General features: G+C 37.5%; 1 protein-coding gene across 4 annotated transcripts in view; it reads left to right on the top strand.

Annotated features, from left to right (window-relative positions):
* CHEK2 (checkpoint kinase 2) overlaps nt 1-15784 on the top strand; it is a 75617-nt gene that overhangs the window by 1560 nt on the left and 58273 nt on the right. For 3 of the 4 annotated variants that reach the window (XM_077160663.1, XM_077160666.1, XM_077160665.1), the window contains 2 exons: nt 32-151; nt 1856-2206. In XM_077160663.1, the coding sequence (XP_077016778.1) occupies nt 1864-2206 (343 nt within the window). In that variant the 5' untranslated portion in view covers nt 32-151; nt 1856-1863. Of the gene's footprint in view, nt 1-31; nt 2207-15784 lie in introns of all 4 variants that reach the window. The other variant, XM_077160664.1, reaches the window with a different exon arrangement.

The raw sequence follows: 15784 nt of genomic DNA on the forward strand, positions 1-15784 counted from the left end.
ACTCTTGACACCCTCAGTCTTTCTTTATCAGGGCTGGAACTGGAGGCAGCCTGAGAAGAAGCCTTGCTCAGAAAGCTGCAGGAGAACTCAACCTGGCCCTGGCCCTGTTAAACCAGAAGGTCCTGGAGTGGCAAACTCATTCATCTTCCTGGTGTGTTTTAAGGAAAACTCTTCAGGGCCTTTGCATCTTGAAAGCTATGTAAATGCAGTGTTTATGGTGTGCTACTGGAGGATTAGGTCTGAGTGTGGGGAGCAGGAAAGAAGGAACTCATTAAAAAAAAAATCAGATTAGATCAGCATTGCAAGTTGTTTTGACTCTAGCTACCAGAGATACTGTTATGGGGTATAAGCTGCCCATCAGTTAATTCTAAAGCAAGGGTGGGCACCTGTGTTATGGTCTCTGACTCTTGGGAATGATTCCTGCAAGGTTTCATCTGAGCTGCAAGGTCTTTTGGGATGCTGAAAAGATGAGCTCCATAGTTACTTAGCATCACAAAGAGCTGGGTGGCATTTAGAGCAGTTTCCTTTTTCTTCTCAGAATCCCAGCCCTGAATTAGAAGTGCAGGAATCTGGAATGAATAAAGGACATGGTATCTCCCTTCAAGAAGGAGGTCTGACAGGGAGGGTTATCAGTTTATGTTTATGTTGTGCAGCAAATTACTGTTGTTTCTTTTTTGCATAGTCTGTCCCAAAGCACCTGACTCTTCCCCTTCTTTCTGCAAAATATATATGAAAATTTAAGTTTTGTGTTGATTGTATAAATGAATATGTTTTAGATTTCATTCCTAATTAAAAAAAAGGAATGAAAGTAAACTTACAAGTCTTCCACACACCCCAAGCTCAATTACACTGCTTTTTTTAAAAAAAGATTTTACTTTTAGAATAGTTTTAGATTTATAGAAAAATTGTGCAGAAAGTACAGAGAAGCCCCATATTCCCCCTCTCTGCCCCATGCAGTGTCTCATATTAAGGTCTTGCATTAGTCTGGTACATTTACAATTGTACAGTTGGTACAAACTTTGTTAGAATTGGTGAATCAATGTTGATACATTATTATTAATTGAAATCCACAGTTTACATTAAGTTTCACTCTGTGTTGTACAGTTCTATGGGTTATGAAAAATGGAGAGTATCATGTATTCAATATTATAGTATCATGCAGAATAGTTTGACTGCCCTAAAAAAGTGCCCTTTGCTCCACCTATTCATCTCCCTCCTCCTTCTTCCCTGGCAACAATGATAGTTTTGCCCGTTTCCAGAATGTCATCTGGTTTGAATTATATAGTATGTAGTCATTTCAGACTAGCTTCTTTCACATAGCAGTATGCATTTAAATTTCCTCCCTGTCGTTTCATGTCTTGATAGCTCTTTTTATTTTTAAATAGTTTTCCTTTGTGTGGATATACCTACAGTTTATTTATCCATTCATCTATTGAAGGGTATCTTGGTTGTTTCCAGTTTATGGCAATTATGGGTAAAGTGTCCATAAACAGTCATGTGCAAACTTATGTGGGCATAAATTTTGAACTCATTTGGGTAAATACCTAGCAGCACAGTTGCTGGATTGTATGGTAAGCCTATATTTCGCTTTAGTTACGTTGCCTTATACCTATCTGTAGCTTTCACATAACCCCTCACCCCCTTTTGGTTTGCAGCTCTTAGAAAAAACTGGTTTAGTGAAAGTGATCTGATGAAAAGCTTAGACCAGAAGAACTATAGGCCTAGAGTGTTAGAATTTTAATTTTTGCGGAACATGCTGGATAATTTTTTATGGTTGTAGTGTACCTATCCTTTACTCTTGAACTTTAAGTCTTGTTAATTGTAACTCACTTTGTTGTTGGACACTTACGTTTAGAGGTCGTGATGTCTCGGGAGAAAGATGTGGAGTGTCAGCAGTCCCCCAGCGGCACCTCCTCGCAGCCTCAGGGTTCTGCCTCTCAGTCCCACGGTGCTGCCTCCCAGTCCCTGGGTGCCTCCTCGCAGTCCTACGCTGCTGCCTCCCCGTTCCAGGGCACGTCCAGCTCTTCTTCCAGCACTGTGCCTACCTCCAGCCAGTCGTCACACTCCAGCTCGGGGACTCTGAGTTCCTTAGACACAGTGTCTACTCAGGAACTCTATTCTATCCCGGAGGACCAAGAACCAGAGGAGCCAGTCCCTGCCCCTTGGGCTCGTTTATGGGCCCTCCAGGATGGGTTCACCAATCTTGGTAAGACCCTTTGTTATATAGTGTAATGCTTTGTTCTAAAAAACAATTACAGAAAATTGTGGCAGCAGACAGCTTGGGATACCCCTGGAATGATTCTAGAATTTGAAGATGATGAATGATGAAACAGAGGAAACAGTGTTGGGTGGCACACTGGTTCTTACTTGCTTTTGGGTTTCCTTAATTTTTCCAACAATTTTTTATTGGTGGGTATATGCAACATGCTGTCCATCTGAAGAGAGCCGTGGACACTGCCCCCTGAAAAGTGCAGCTTCATGCAAAATTGCTAACATTTCTTATTGAATCTCAGAAGCTTTGCCAACTAATAACCTTGCTGTGGTTTTTGGTGGCTTCAGAGCATCAGTTTTGTAGTATCAGAGCTAGGTAAGGCTATTTCTTGGTTATCTGTTATTTGTTCTTATCTCAAAATAGCTGACCTTGCAATTTAAATACAATTATTCTCTCACAGCAACTATTTCAATAGAAAGACTTTGCTATAGGTAAATTTGAAGCTTTTTTCCTCCTCAGATTAGAATGATCTCTTTGTTTAAAAAAAAGTTTGACATTGAAATAATAGAAAATAATGTGGAGAAATGAATAACATTCTGTACCTTGTCACTACCCCTCCCTTTAATTTAATGTCCAACTTTGATAAGTTGAATAAATGGTAAAAATAAATGATATAGTGACATTCCATATCTTTTACCCATTTAAGCCATATTTTAAAAATAGGCTTGGGGTTTAGGTATGTTGAGTGGGGAAGAGGGAAATGATGAGGAAGAGTGAATTGGAATGCATCACCTTTAAAAGTGAGAATATATGAAAAGCTGGATAGAGAAATCAGCATAGAGTAGATGCTCAGCATTTAGGAGCTATATATTATTATTACTTATCATTGATTTACATTTGTGATTTCTTCTAAGCGTTGTATAGTTTTAGTTCTTAGATTTAGATCTTTGATCCATTTTGAGTGGTTTTTTTGTATGAAATAGGGGTCCAAATTCATTGTTTTGCATGTGAATATCCAGTTCTCCCAGCATCATTTGTTGAAGGCAGTGTTCTTTCACCATTGAATTGTCTTGACACCATTGTCAAAAATTAAACTTGGGTTTGTTTCTGGACTCTCAATTTTTTTTTCTCCTTTTTTTTTTTATTTTTAAAAATTTATTAATTAAAAAAAATTTAACAACAAACAAACAAAAACATTCTTAACATATGATCGTTCCGTTCTACATGTATAATCAGTAATTCACAAGATCATCACATAATTGCATATTCATCCTCATGATCATTTCTTAGAACATTTGCATCAATTCAGAAAAAGAAATAAAAAGACAACAGAAAAAGAAATAAAACGAAAACAGAAAAAAAAAAGATTATATATACCATACCTCTTACCCCTCCCTTTCATTGATCAGTAGCATTTCAAACTAAATTTATTTTAACATTTGTTCCCCTATTATTTATTTTTATTCCGTATGTTCTACTCGTCTGTTGACAAGGTAGATAAAAGGAACATCAGACACAAGGTTTTCATAATCACATAGTCTGGACTCTCAATTTTAATCCCCTGGTCTTTATGATGTGCCACACTGCTCTGATTACCATAACTTTGTGGTAAGTTTTGAAACAGAGAAGTGTGAAACTCCCAACTTATTCTTTTTTAAGATTATTTTAAGTATTTGGGTCCCTTGCAGGTCCATGCGAATTTTAGGAACAGCTTGTCAATATCAGAAAAGAAGCCAGCTGAGATTTTGATAGAGTTTGCATTGAATCTGTAGATCAATTTGGGGAGCATTTCCACTTTAACAATATTAAGACTTCTAGTTCATGAACATGGGATATCTTTCTGTTTATTGAGGTCTTTAATTTCTTTCAGTAATGTTTTGTAGTTTTCAGTGACAAGTCTTGCACTTTTTTTTTTTTGGCATGGGCAGGCTCCTTGCGCTTCTTTTGTTAAACTTATTCTGAGGGTTATTTATTTATTTTTTTTTGTGCATGATCTGGAAATGGAACCCAGGTCTCCCACATGGAAGGCGACCATTCTACCACTGAATTCTTAGTATCTTAGTATCTTCTACTATAAATAGGATTTCGTTTTTAGATTTTGCATTGTTAGTGTAGAGAAATATAATTGATTTTTCATATGCTGATCTGTTATCTTGTAACACTGCTGAACTTATTAGGTCAAGTAGTTATTCTGTGGATTCCTTTGGATTTTCTACATACAAGATCATGTCATGTACAAATAGAGATAGTTTATTTATTTATTTATTTTTGCATGGACAGACATGGGGAATCGAACTCAGGTCTCCGGCATGGCAGGCGACAAATAGAGATAGTTTTACATCTTCTTTTCCAATCTGAATTCCTTTTATTTCTTTTTCTTACCTAATTGCCCCTGGCAGGACCTTCTGGACAGTGTTGAATTGGCAAGACTAGGTAACCTTGTCTTGTTCCTGATTTTACAAGGAAGCTTTCAGTCCTTCACTATGAAGTATGGTGATAGCTAAGGGATTTATTAGTTGCCCATTGTCAGGCTGTGGAAATTCTTTTTTTCTTATTTTCTTTTTTTAGTACCTTTTACCTTGCAGGAGTGTGGATTTTGTCAAATGCATTTTCTGTGGCTATTGAGAGGGTCATGTGGTTTTGTCCTTTATTCTGTTGATAATGGTGTATTACATTAATTGATTTTCAGATATTAAACTAACCTTGTTTTTCTGCGATAAGTCCCACTTGGTCATATATAAGCTTTATCATATATTGCTGGATTCACTTTGCTAGCATTTTTGTTGGTGATTTTTGTGATTGTATTCAAAAGGGATATTGTTCTATTGTTTTCTTTCTTGGGATGTTTTCCTCTGGTTTTGGTATCACGGTAATACTGTCTTCATAGAATGCGTTGGCAAGTGTTCACTCCTCTTTTATTTTCTGGAAGAATTTGTGAAGGGTTGGTGTTAATTCTTTAAATATTTGGTGAAATTTGCTGGTAAAGCCATCTGGCATTACGCTTTTCTTTGTGGGAAGTGTTTTGATAACTAATTCTATCTATTGTAATAGATCTATTGAGATTTCCTATTTCTTCTGTGAGTTTTCATAATTTGTGTCTTTCTAGGTGTTTTTGTACATTTCGTTTAAGTCATCTGGCATATAACTGGTTACATTATTCCCTTATAGTCCTTATTTTTGTAGGGTTAGTAGTAATGTCACCTCTTCATTCCTGATATTAGTAATTTGAGCCTTCTCTTCCTTTTTTTTTTCAGTCTAGCTAAAGATTTGTCTATTTTTTTTAACTTTTTTTTATTGTATAGTATAACAAATATACAAAGCAAAGAAATAAAAGAACAATAATTTTCAAAACACTCTTCAACAAGTAGTTACAGGACAGATCCCAGAGTTTGTCATGGGCTATCATACTATCCTCTCATATTTTTCCTTCTAGCTGCTCCATAATAGAGGAGGCTAGAGGGCTTAAGTATTTTTTATCATCACAATTGACTTTTTTCCTTCTTTTTTTGTGGAAAATAACATATATACAGAAAAGCTATAAATTTCAAAGCATAGCACCACAATTAGTTGTAGAACATATTTCAGAGTTTGACATGCATTACAATTTCACAATTTTAGGTTTTTACTTTTAGCTGCTCTTAAATACTAGAGACTAAAAGAGATATCAATTTAATGATTCAACATTCATATTCATTTATTAAATCCTATCTTCTATGTATAACTCCGCCATCACCTTTGATCTTTCCATACCTCTCTTTGGGGTTGTTTGGGCAATGGCAATTCTAAATTTTTCATATTGGAAGGGTCTGTCACTAAAATGGGGTAGAGAGATGGAATTATCTGATGTTCTGGAGAGGCTGGGCCCTCTACGTTTTAGGACTTATCTGGACCAGGGATCCATCTGGAGGTTGTAGGTTTCTGGAAAGTTACTCTAGTGCATGACACCCTTATGGAATCTTATATATTGCCCTAGGTGTTCTTTAGGATTGACTGGAATGGTCTTGGTTGGGGGTTGGTAGGTTATGATAGGTAGCAAGGTCTACCTGAAGCTTGCGTAAGAGCAACCTCCAAAGTAGACTCTCGACTCTGTTTGAACTCTCTCTGCCACTGATACTTTATTAATTATACTTCTTTTTCCCCTTTTGGTCGGGATGAAATTGTTGATCCCATGGTGCCAGGTCTGGATTCATCCCTGGGAGTCCTCTCCTACATCGTTAGGGAGACTTTCACCTGGATGTTATGTGAGGGCAATGATTTCACTTGCAGAGTTGGGCTTACAGAGAATGAGGCCACATCTGGCCAACATCAGAGGTCTTCCAGAAGTAACTCTTAGGCATGCCTCTAGGTAGTCTAAGCTTCTCTGCTACCTACATAAGCTTCACAAGAGTAAGCCTCATGATCGAGGGCTTGGCCTATTGATTTGGGAGTCCTAAGGTTTGACACAGTATCAGGGGATTCCGTGATGGTAAGGTTTGACAATTCCATATTCTTTCTCCCCTCCGCAGGGAACTTTGCCAATACTTTTTGATTATCTGCTTAATATACTCTAGGATGTTTCCAGGCATTACAATAATCTATACAGGATTAAAGGACCTCTTTCTTATTCTGGGCTCCCTGTGTTTCTGTTGTTCAAATGAGCTATACAGATAGGTTGAATTAGATTATGCACTACAGAAAATTTCAGTTCCAGATCAAACAAACCTTTCTTCCATTGGTCTCAAAAGTGTGTGTCGTTCTAAAATATAAACACTGTCTTCCTTACCCCTGTGTTCTGAATTACTTTAACTTCAACCCGTTCAGCTTCATTCTTATCTCTAAATATCAGGTTATATATATAAAACAGCCCCTCAAAATCCAGAAATCATAATCACCACTCCAGATAACGTGTATCTGTTCTAAAAGCTTACAGTCTTGGTCCCTATTTTCTTATAAGCATTTTCTAAAGGTGATCATACCATTCTTGTTCTTTTGTTTATGGCTTATTTTGTCTCACCGAATGTCCCACATGTTCATTCACACCGTTGCATGCCTCACGACTTTGTTCCTGTTTGTAGCAGCACAACCTTCGTTCATAAACATAACCATCATTTGCCAGTTTACTTCTCCATTAGTGCATCCTTAAGCCGACGTGCATTCATCAGGCATCATGTTGAAGGCCCAAACTCCACAGTCCATCAAAATTCTCAATTTTACATAATTTCTTTGTTCCTAAGAGAAAGAAAACCAATAAACACACCCTCACTAATTAAGAAATCTGGACTTTCTCTTAACTCTTGTCCTTTCCCCCATTATTTACCTCTGCTGTTGCTGTGGTAGTGCTGATGGTTTCCTTTTGAACATAGCTCATAGCATGCAATAGCAGTTTTCCCCCGTACCCTGGACTTAAAACACTCTTTATACAAGAGTCATATCTTTGAAGTAATTCTTACAAGAACTAATTCATATTTCTAGGTGAATCAGTGGGACACGTAGTTATACACAACCCCTTTCAATCTTGTTTATCTTCAATATGGTAATATTACTTCTAGCCCCACTAGAGAATCACCTTTGATCCTATCCCCTAACATTGGAGTTCAACCTCATTAGCTAATGGTTCACCCATCTCTAGTTTCTATGTATCTTTAAGTCCCCTATATTCTGTATTATAAGCCTCTGATTATACTTTGTGCTGGTCATAAAAGTGGAATCATACTGTATCCTTTTGTGTCTGGCTAATTTCACTCAGCATCATGTCCTCAAGGCTCATCCATCTTCATGTGCTTCAGGACATCATTTTGTCTTATTGCTGCATCATATTCCATCATATGTATATACCACATTTGGTTGATCCATTCATCTGTTGGGATGGGCATTTGGTTTGTTTCCATTTTTTGGCAATTGTAAATAATGCTGCTATGAACATAGGTGTGCAAATGTCTGTTTGTGTCATTGCTTTCAGCTCTTCTGGATATATACCAAATAGTGCTATTACTGGGTCATAGGGCAATTCAATATTTAGTTTCTTAAGGAACTGCCAAACAGTCTTCCATAGTGGCTGCACCATTATACATTCCCACTAGCAGTGTATAAATGTTCCAGTTTCTACACATTCTGTCCAATGTTTATAGTTTCCCGTTTGTTTAATTGCAGCCATTCTTATAGGTGTGAGGTGATATCTCATAGTACTCTTAATCTGCATTTCCCTTATAGCCAGTGAAAATGAGCATCTCTCACGTACTTTTAAGAGTCATCTGTATTTGCTCTTCTGAAAAATACCTATCCATATCTTTAGCCCATTTTATAGTTGGGTTGTTTGTTCTTTTGTCAAGTTGTTTGATTTCTTTGTATGTGCAGGAAATCAAACCTTTGTCTGATACGTGATTTCCAAATATTTTCTCCCATTGAGTTGGCTGCTTCTTCACCTTTTTGACAAAGTCTTTTGAGGTGCAGAAACATTTAATTTTGAGGAGTTCCCCTTTATCTATTTTTTCTTTTGTTGCTTGTGCTTTGGGTGTAAAGTTTAGGATGCTACCTCCTATTACTAGGTCTTGAAGATGTTTCCCTACTGTATCTTCTAGAAGCTTTGTGGTGCTAGTTCTTATATTTAGGTGTTTGATCCACTTTGAGTTAATTTTTGTGTAGGGTATAAAATAGGGGTCCTCTTTTGTTCTCTTGTCTATTGTTATTCAGTTCTTCCATGCCCAATTATTTTCTTTAAACTTTTTTACTAATTAAAAAAAATTAACAAACAAAACATTAAGATATCATTCCATTCTGCATATACAATCAGCAATTCTTAATATCATCACATAGTTGCACATTCATCCTTTCTTAGAACATTTGCATCGATTCAGAAAAAGAAACAAAAAGACAACAGAAAAAGAAATAAAATGATAACAGAGAAAAAAAAAAGATTATACATACCACACCCCCCACCCCTCGTCCTCATCTACCACCAGCATTTCAAACTAAATTTATTTTAACATTTGTTCCCCCTATTATCGATTTCTATTCCACATGTTCAACTCCTCCATTGACATAGTAGCCAAAAGGAGCATCAGACACAAGGCTTTCACATTCACAGAGTCTCACTGTGAAAGCTATATCACCCTTCAATCATCATCAAGAAACATGGCCACTGGAACAAAGCTCTACATTCTCAGGCAGTCCCCTCCAGCCTCTCCGCCACATCCCGAACAACAAGGTGACATCTACTCAATGCACAAGAACAACCCCCAGGATAACCTCTCAACTCCGTTTGGAATCTCTCAGCCATTGACACTTAATCTCATTTCACTCTTCCCCCTTTGGTCGAGAAGTTTCTCTCAATCCCTTGATGTTAATTCTCAGCTCATTCTAGGTTTTTTCTCAGTCCCTTGATGCTGAGTCTCAGCTCATTCCAGAATCTCCGTCCCATGTTGCCAGGAAGGTCCACACCCCTGGGAGTCATGTCCCACGCAGAGAGGGGGAGGGTAGTGAGACTGCTTGTCATGTTGCATGCCCAATTATTGAGAAGAGTATTTTGTCCCAGTTCAGAGGATTTAGGGGCCTTGTCAAAAATCAGTTGACCATAGATTTGATGGTCTATTTCTGCATTCTTTATTGGATTCCTTTGGTCATGCTTCTGTCTTTGTCCAGTACCATGCTGTTTTGACCACTGTGGCTTTATAATAGGTTTTAAAGTCAGGGAGTGTTAATCCTCCCACTTCATTCTTCTTTTTTAGGATGCTTTGAGCTATTCAGAATCTCTTTCCCTTCCAGATGAATTTGGTAGTTAGCTTTTCCAAATATTCGAAGTGGAATTTTGGAAGTTTGATTGGTACTATGTGGAATCTGTAGATCAGTTTGGGAAGTATTAACATCTTAACTATATTTAGCCTTCCTATCCATGAGCAGGGAATATGTTTCCACCTATTTAGATCTCCTTTGATTTCTTTTAGCAATGTTATGTAGTTTTCTGCGTACAAGTCCTTTAGGTCCCTAGTTAAGTTCATTCCTAAGCATTTGATTCTTTTATTTGCTATTTTGAATAGAATTTTTTCCTTAACTGACTCCTCAGCTAGGTCATTGCTTGTGTATAGAAATGTTACTGATTTTTGCACATTAATTTTATATCCCGCCACCTTGCTGAATTTGTTTACTAGATCAAGTAACTTTGTTATAGATTTTTCAGGATTTTCCAAGTATAGTAACATGTCATCATAATGAAAGTTTTACTTCTTCCTTTGCAATTTGGATGCCTTTTATTTCTTTGTCTTATCTGATTGCTCTAGCTAGAAGATCTAGCACAATGTTGAATAATAATGGTGACAGTGGGCATCCTTGTCTTGTACCTGATCTTAGGGGGATAGCTTTCAGTCTCTCTCCATTGTATATGATGCTGGCCATTGGTTTTTCGTATGTTCCCTTTATCATATTGAGATAGTTACTTTTTATTTTATTTTATTTTATTTTATTTTATTAATTAACGGAAAAAAAGAAATTAACCCAACATTTAGAAATCATACCATTCTACATATGCATTCAGTAATTCTTAACATCATCACATAGATGCATGATCATCGTTTCTTAGTACATTTGCATCGGTTTAGAAGAACTAGCAACACAACAGAAAAAGATATAGAATGTTAATATAGAGAAAAAAAATAAAAGTAGTAATAATAGTAAAAAAAAACCCAAAAACCTATAGCTCAGATGCAGCTTCATTCAGTGTTTTAACATGATTACTTTACAATTAGGTATTACTGTGCTGTCCATTTTTGAGTTTTTGTATCTAGTCCTGTTGCACAGTCTGTATCCCTTCAGCTCCAATTGAGATAGTTACTTTTGATTCCTATCTTTTGTAGTGTTTTTATCAGAAAAGGATGCTGAATTTTGTCACATGCTTTTTCATCATCATTCAAGGTGATCATGTGATTTTTTTTTCCTTTCAATTTGTTAATGTGCTGAATTACATAATTGATTTTCTTGTGTTGAACCATCCTTGCATTCCTGGTATAAACCCCACTTGGTCATGGTGTATAATTCTTTTAATGTGCTGTTGGATTCGATTTGCTAATATTTTATTGAGAATTTTTACATCTGTTTTCATTAGGGAGAGTGACCTGTAGTTTTCCTTTCCTGTAGTATCTTTACCCAGTTTTGGTATGAAAATGATATTATCTTCATAAAATGAGTTAGGTAGTATTCCTTTTTCCTCAATTTTTTTGGAAAAGTTTGAGCAGGATTGTGTTCTTTCTGGAATGTTTAAGAAAATTCCCCTGTGAAGCCATCTGATCTTGGGCTTTTCTTTGTAGTAAGATTTTTGATGACTGATTGAATCTCTTTACTTGTGATTGGTTTGTTGAGATCTTCTGTTTCTTCCTGAGTCAGTGTAGCTTGTTTGTTTGTCTCCAGGAATTTGTGCATTTTGTCTAAGTTGTCTAGTTTGTTAGTGTATAGTTGTTCATAGTGTTGTCTTATGATTTATTTCTTCAGGGTCTTTGGTAGTGCACCCCTTCCCATTTTTTATTTTGTATATTTGCATCCTCTCTCTTTTTTTCTGTCAGTCTTGCTAGTGGCCCATCAATTTTATTGATTTTCTCAACCAAGTTTTGGTTTTATTGATCTTTCCATTGTTCTTTTGTTCTCCCATTCATTTATCTTTCCTTTAATCTTTGTTATTTCTCTTCTATTTGCTTTGGGGTTAGTTTTCTATACTTTCTCAAGTTCCTCCAGGTTTGTTGTTAAGTCCTTGATTTTTGCTCTTTTTTGTTTTTTTTACATAGGTATTTAGGGCAATAAATTTTCCTCTCACTACAGCCTTTGCCGCGTCCCATAAGTTCTGATAAGTTGGATTCTCATTTTCATTCATCTCCAGATAGCTACTGATTTCTCTAGCAATTTCTTCTTTGACTCACTGGTTGTTTACGAGTGTGTTATTTAATCTCCATATATTTGAGAATGTTCTCATTCTTTGGTGGTTATTGAGATCCAGTATCATCACATTGTGATCAGAGAAAGTTCTTTGAATAATTTCAATATTTTTATATTTATAAAGACCTGTTTTGTGCCCCAGCATATGATCTATCTGGAGAATGTTCCATGAACACTAGAGAAGCATGTATAACTTTGTGCTTTGGGGTGCAATGACCTATATACGTCTGTTAGGTCTAATTCATTTATCAAGTTATATAACTTCTCTATTTCCTTGTTGATTTTCTGTCTTATTTTTCTGTTTATAGAGGACAGTGCTGTATGGAAAACATTTGCCAATGTCTGTCTCATGTGCTTTGGAGCTCCTTGATTGGGAGCATGAACATTTATGATTATTATATTTTCTTGATGAATTGACCCTTTAATTAGTATATAGTGTTCTTCGTCTCTTATGATGTCTTTACATTTAAAGTTTATTTTGTTCGATATTAGTATAGCTACTCCTGCTTTCTTTTGGTTACAACTTGCATTGAAAATCTTTTAACATCTTTTCACTTTTAATCTATTTGTAAACTTGTGTCCAAGATCAGTCTCTTGTAAGTAGCATATAGGTGGATTATGTTTCTTAATCCATTCTGCCAATCTGTATCTTTTAATTGGTAAATTTAGTTCATTAACATTCAAAGTTGTTACGGAAAATGTGTTTCTTGATTCCACCATCTTATCTTTATCATTTTATTTGTAAGATCTCTATATTATTTTCCCTCTTTCTGTTTGTATTCTTTAAATTACCCTTAGTGTTAAAATTCTGTACTCTCCTCCACACCTTCTCCCCCCCTTTTTTTTTTTTTAAATAAATCCTTTTTTTTTGAGCCAGTAGAATTCCTTTTTGTATTTCTGATAGGGCCAGTCTCTTGTTGACTAAATTCTTTCAGGACTTGTTTGTCCATGAAAACTTTAAGCTCTCTCTCAGTTTTGAAGAACAGTTTGGCTGGGTACAGAATTCTTGGCTGAAAGTCTTTCTCTTTCAGGATCTTGAATTATCATACCACTACTTTCTCACCTCCAGGGTGCTAGTTGAGTAGTCTGAACTCAGTCTTATTTGAGTTTCCTTGTATGTAGTAGATATTCTCTTGCTGCTTTCAGGATTTTCTGCTTTTCTTCAACATTTGATAGACTGATTAGTATGTGCCTTGGGGAAGGCCTATTTGGATTTATACTGTTTGGATTTCTTTGGGCTTTTTTGATTTATATATTTATGTCCTTCATGATGGTAGGAAAGTCTTCCCCCATTATGTCCTCAATTATTCTTCCTAGCCCTTTACTCCTCTCTTCTCCCTCTGGGACATCAATGATTCTTCTATTTGCATGCTTTGTTTTGTCTGTCATTTCCCTGAGTTCCCATTCAGTTTTTTCCATCTTTTTTGCCCTTTGCTCTTTTGAGTCTTCGAAGTCAGTTATCTTGCTCACTATATCACTTATTCTTTCTTCTGTCTCTTCAAATCTGGTGTTGTGTGCCTCTGGTATGTTTTTTATTTGGTCCACCAAGTCTTTAATCTCTGTGAAATCCACTGTTTTTCTGTTTATTCTTTCATATTTCTCTCTGTGCTCTTTTAGTGTCTTCTTGATCTCCTTTATGTCATTTACTATCCCACTTATTTTATTAAGTAGAGTTGTATGAACATCTTTGATTAGTTGTTCCAGCGTCTGTGTCTCCTCTGGTGTTTTAATTTGGTCATTAGGCAGGGATATATGTCTGCATTGTGATATGCTTAGTGATCTTCTCCTGTTGTCATGGCATATAAATATATTTACTGATTTACTTTGGAAGTTGATTTTTTTCAGTAGTCTAAGGCCTTGTATTTGCAGGATGGTTATGCAGCAGGGAGCAGGGCACGGCGTGGGCACTCAGTGCAGTGACTTGTTTCAGGGCAGGTATAGGCGCAGGTTCGGGATGTTACACTGATGCTGCGAACGTGGGCACTCAGCGGCCAGGGAAGATGTAGCTGTGCAGGTGCCCCAGTCTGGCAGGTTTAACCCTGGTGGGCACTGGTCTAAGGCACAGGACTCTTCGTGCACATGTGTAGAGCTGTGGCAGCAGGTTGGCATTATGCCTTTGTGGATTGGCGTCATCTGTGACCCGGCTGTGCAGGTCGACACTTTTCTCAGAGTTGGGAAGTGAGGCTGAGGGCAGTGTGCATGTGCGGTCCTGGGACTGCTGTGAAGTGTCGTTCCCAAAGCTGAATGATGTGATTGGGAGCTCATGCACATGCTGGGGCCTAGGAGTTCTTTAAACAGATGCGCAGAGCTCAGGCAGGGCAGAGTGAAGCTGTATGACACTAAGGGAGGGGGTGGGGTGTGTGTGGGGGGGCACGGGTAGCCTAGTTATGGAAGTTAGTGCCCACAGACTTCGTGTGCTGGCAACAGCCTGCAGGGAACAAGATGGGGGAGGTGTTGCTCGAGAGGGGTCCAGGAAAGGTGGGTTGGGGGGTTGTAGGGCAGGTACTTGCACTGGGGCTGGTGGGGTAGGGGCGCCTGGAGTACGGGGAATGGGAGTGGATGATGGGGTTTGGGTACGTGGGGTGAGTCGCTAGTCACGGAGCTGCGCTGGTGAGGGTACTGCGCCCAAGAAACGCGTCTTTGCTTTCTTCCTAGTCCTGAGCTCCCGTCCGTGCACTTCCGTGGCCTCCATGGCTCTGCGCCTCCATGCCAGGCTCCAGCTTTCTGCCGCTGAGTTCCTTGGCCTCTGCAACCAGGGCTGCTGCATATGGTGCAGAAGGCTCTCCCAGGTCAGCCGCACTCCCGAATTGCCACCTCAGTCGTCCCCCTGTCCCTTCTCTAACTTTTCTGTGGAGCAGGGCTAATCTCCATCCGCTCTATTTGCCATCTTCCTGGACATCCTCAGGATTTGTGTATTTTGTTTAGTTTTTTCGATGAATCAACTTTTGGTTTCATTGATCTTCTCTATTCCTAATTTTTTTCTCTATAGTATTTCCTTCCTTCTGCTTGCTTTACATTTTATTTGATGTTCTGTTTCCAGTATCTTAAGGTGGAAGGTTAAGTTATTGGTTTGAAATATATATTTTTTAATATAGGTATTTATAGCTATTAATTTCCTTTTAAGTTTTCTTTAACTGCATCCCGTAAGGTTTGGTATGTCATGTGTTCATTTTCATTCATTTCAAGCTAATTTCTAATTTTTCTTGTGAATTCTTTGACTCTGATTTTTTAGGAGTGTGTTGTTTAATTTTTACCTATTTATGAATTCCCCACATTTCTTTGTGTTACTGGTTTCAGTTTTATTACGTTGTTGTCAGAGAACATACCTTGTATGCCTTCAGTACTTTTAAATTTATGGAGGATATTTTTGGTTCTTTTTGTGGTCTGTTCTGGAGAATGTTCCCTGTGTATTTGAAAAGGATGTGTATTGATTCTTGTTATTGTGTGGTATATTGGAACCGTCCATCTTACTTAAACTTCACAATGATCCCATGAAGGGACTATTACTCTCCTTGCCTCCATTTTTCAGAACAGCATACTGAGGCTTAGAGAGCAATTGAGTAAATTATCAACAGTCATACAGTCACAAGTTGATAAGAGGCAGGATTTGAACCCAGGACTTTCAGGCTTTAAACCTCTGTTCTTTGTCTGTAATTGGAGAAAGAAGTGAGTATAGGT

The sequence above is a fragment of the Tamandua tetradactyla genome, chromosome 5 (genome assembly GCF_023851605.1).
Source record: "Tamandua tetradactyla isolate mTamTet1 chromosome 5, mTamTet1.pri, whole genome shotgun sequence".
In the NCBI taxonomy this organism is placed as follows: Eukaryota; Metazoa; Chordata; class Mammalia; order Pilosa; family Myrmecophagidae; genus Tamandua; species Tamandua tetradactyla.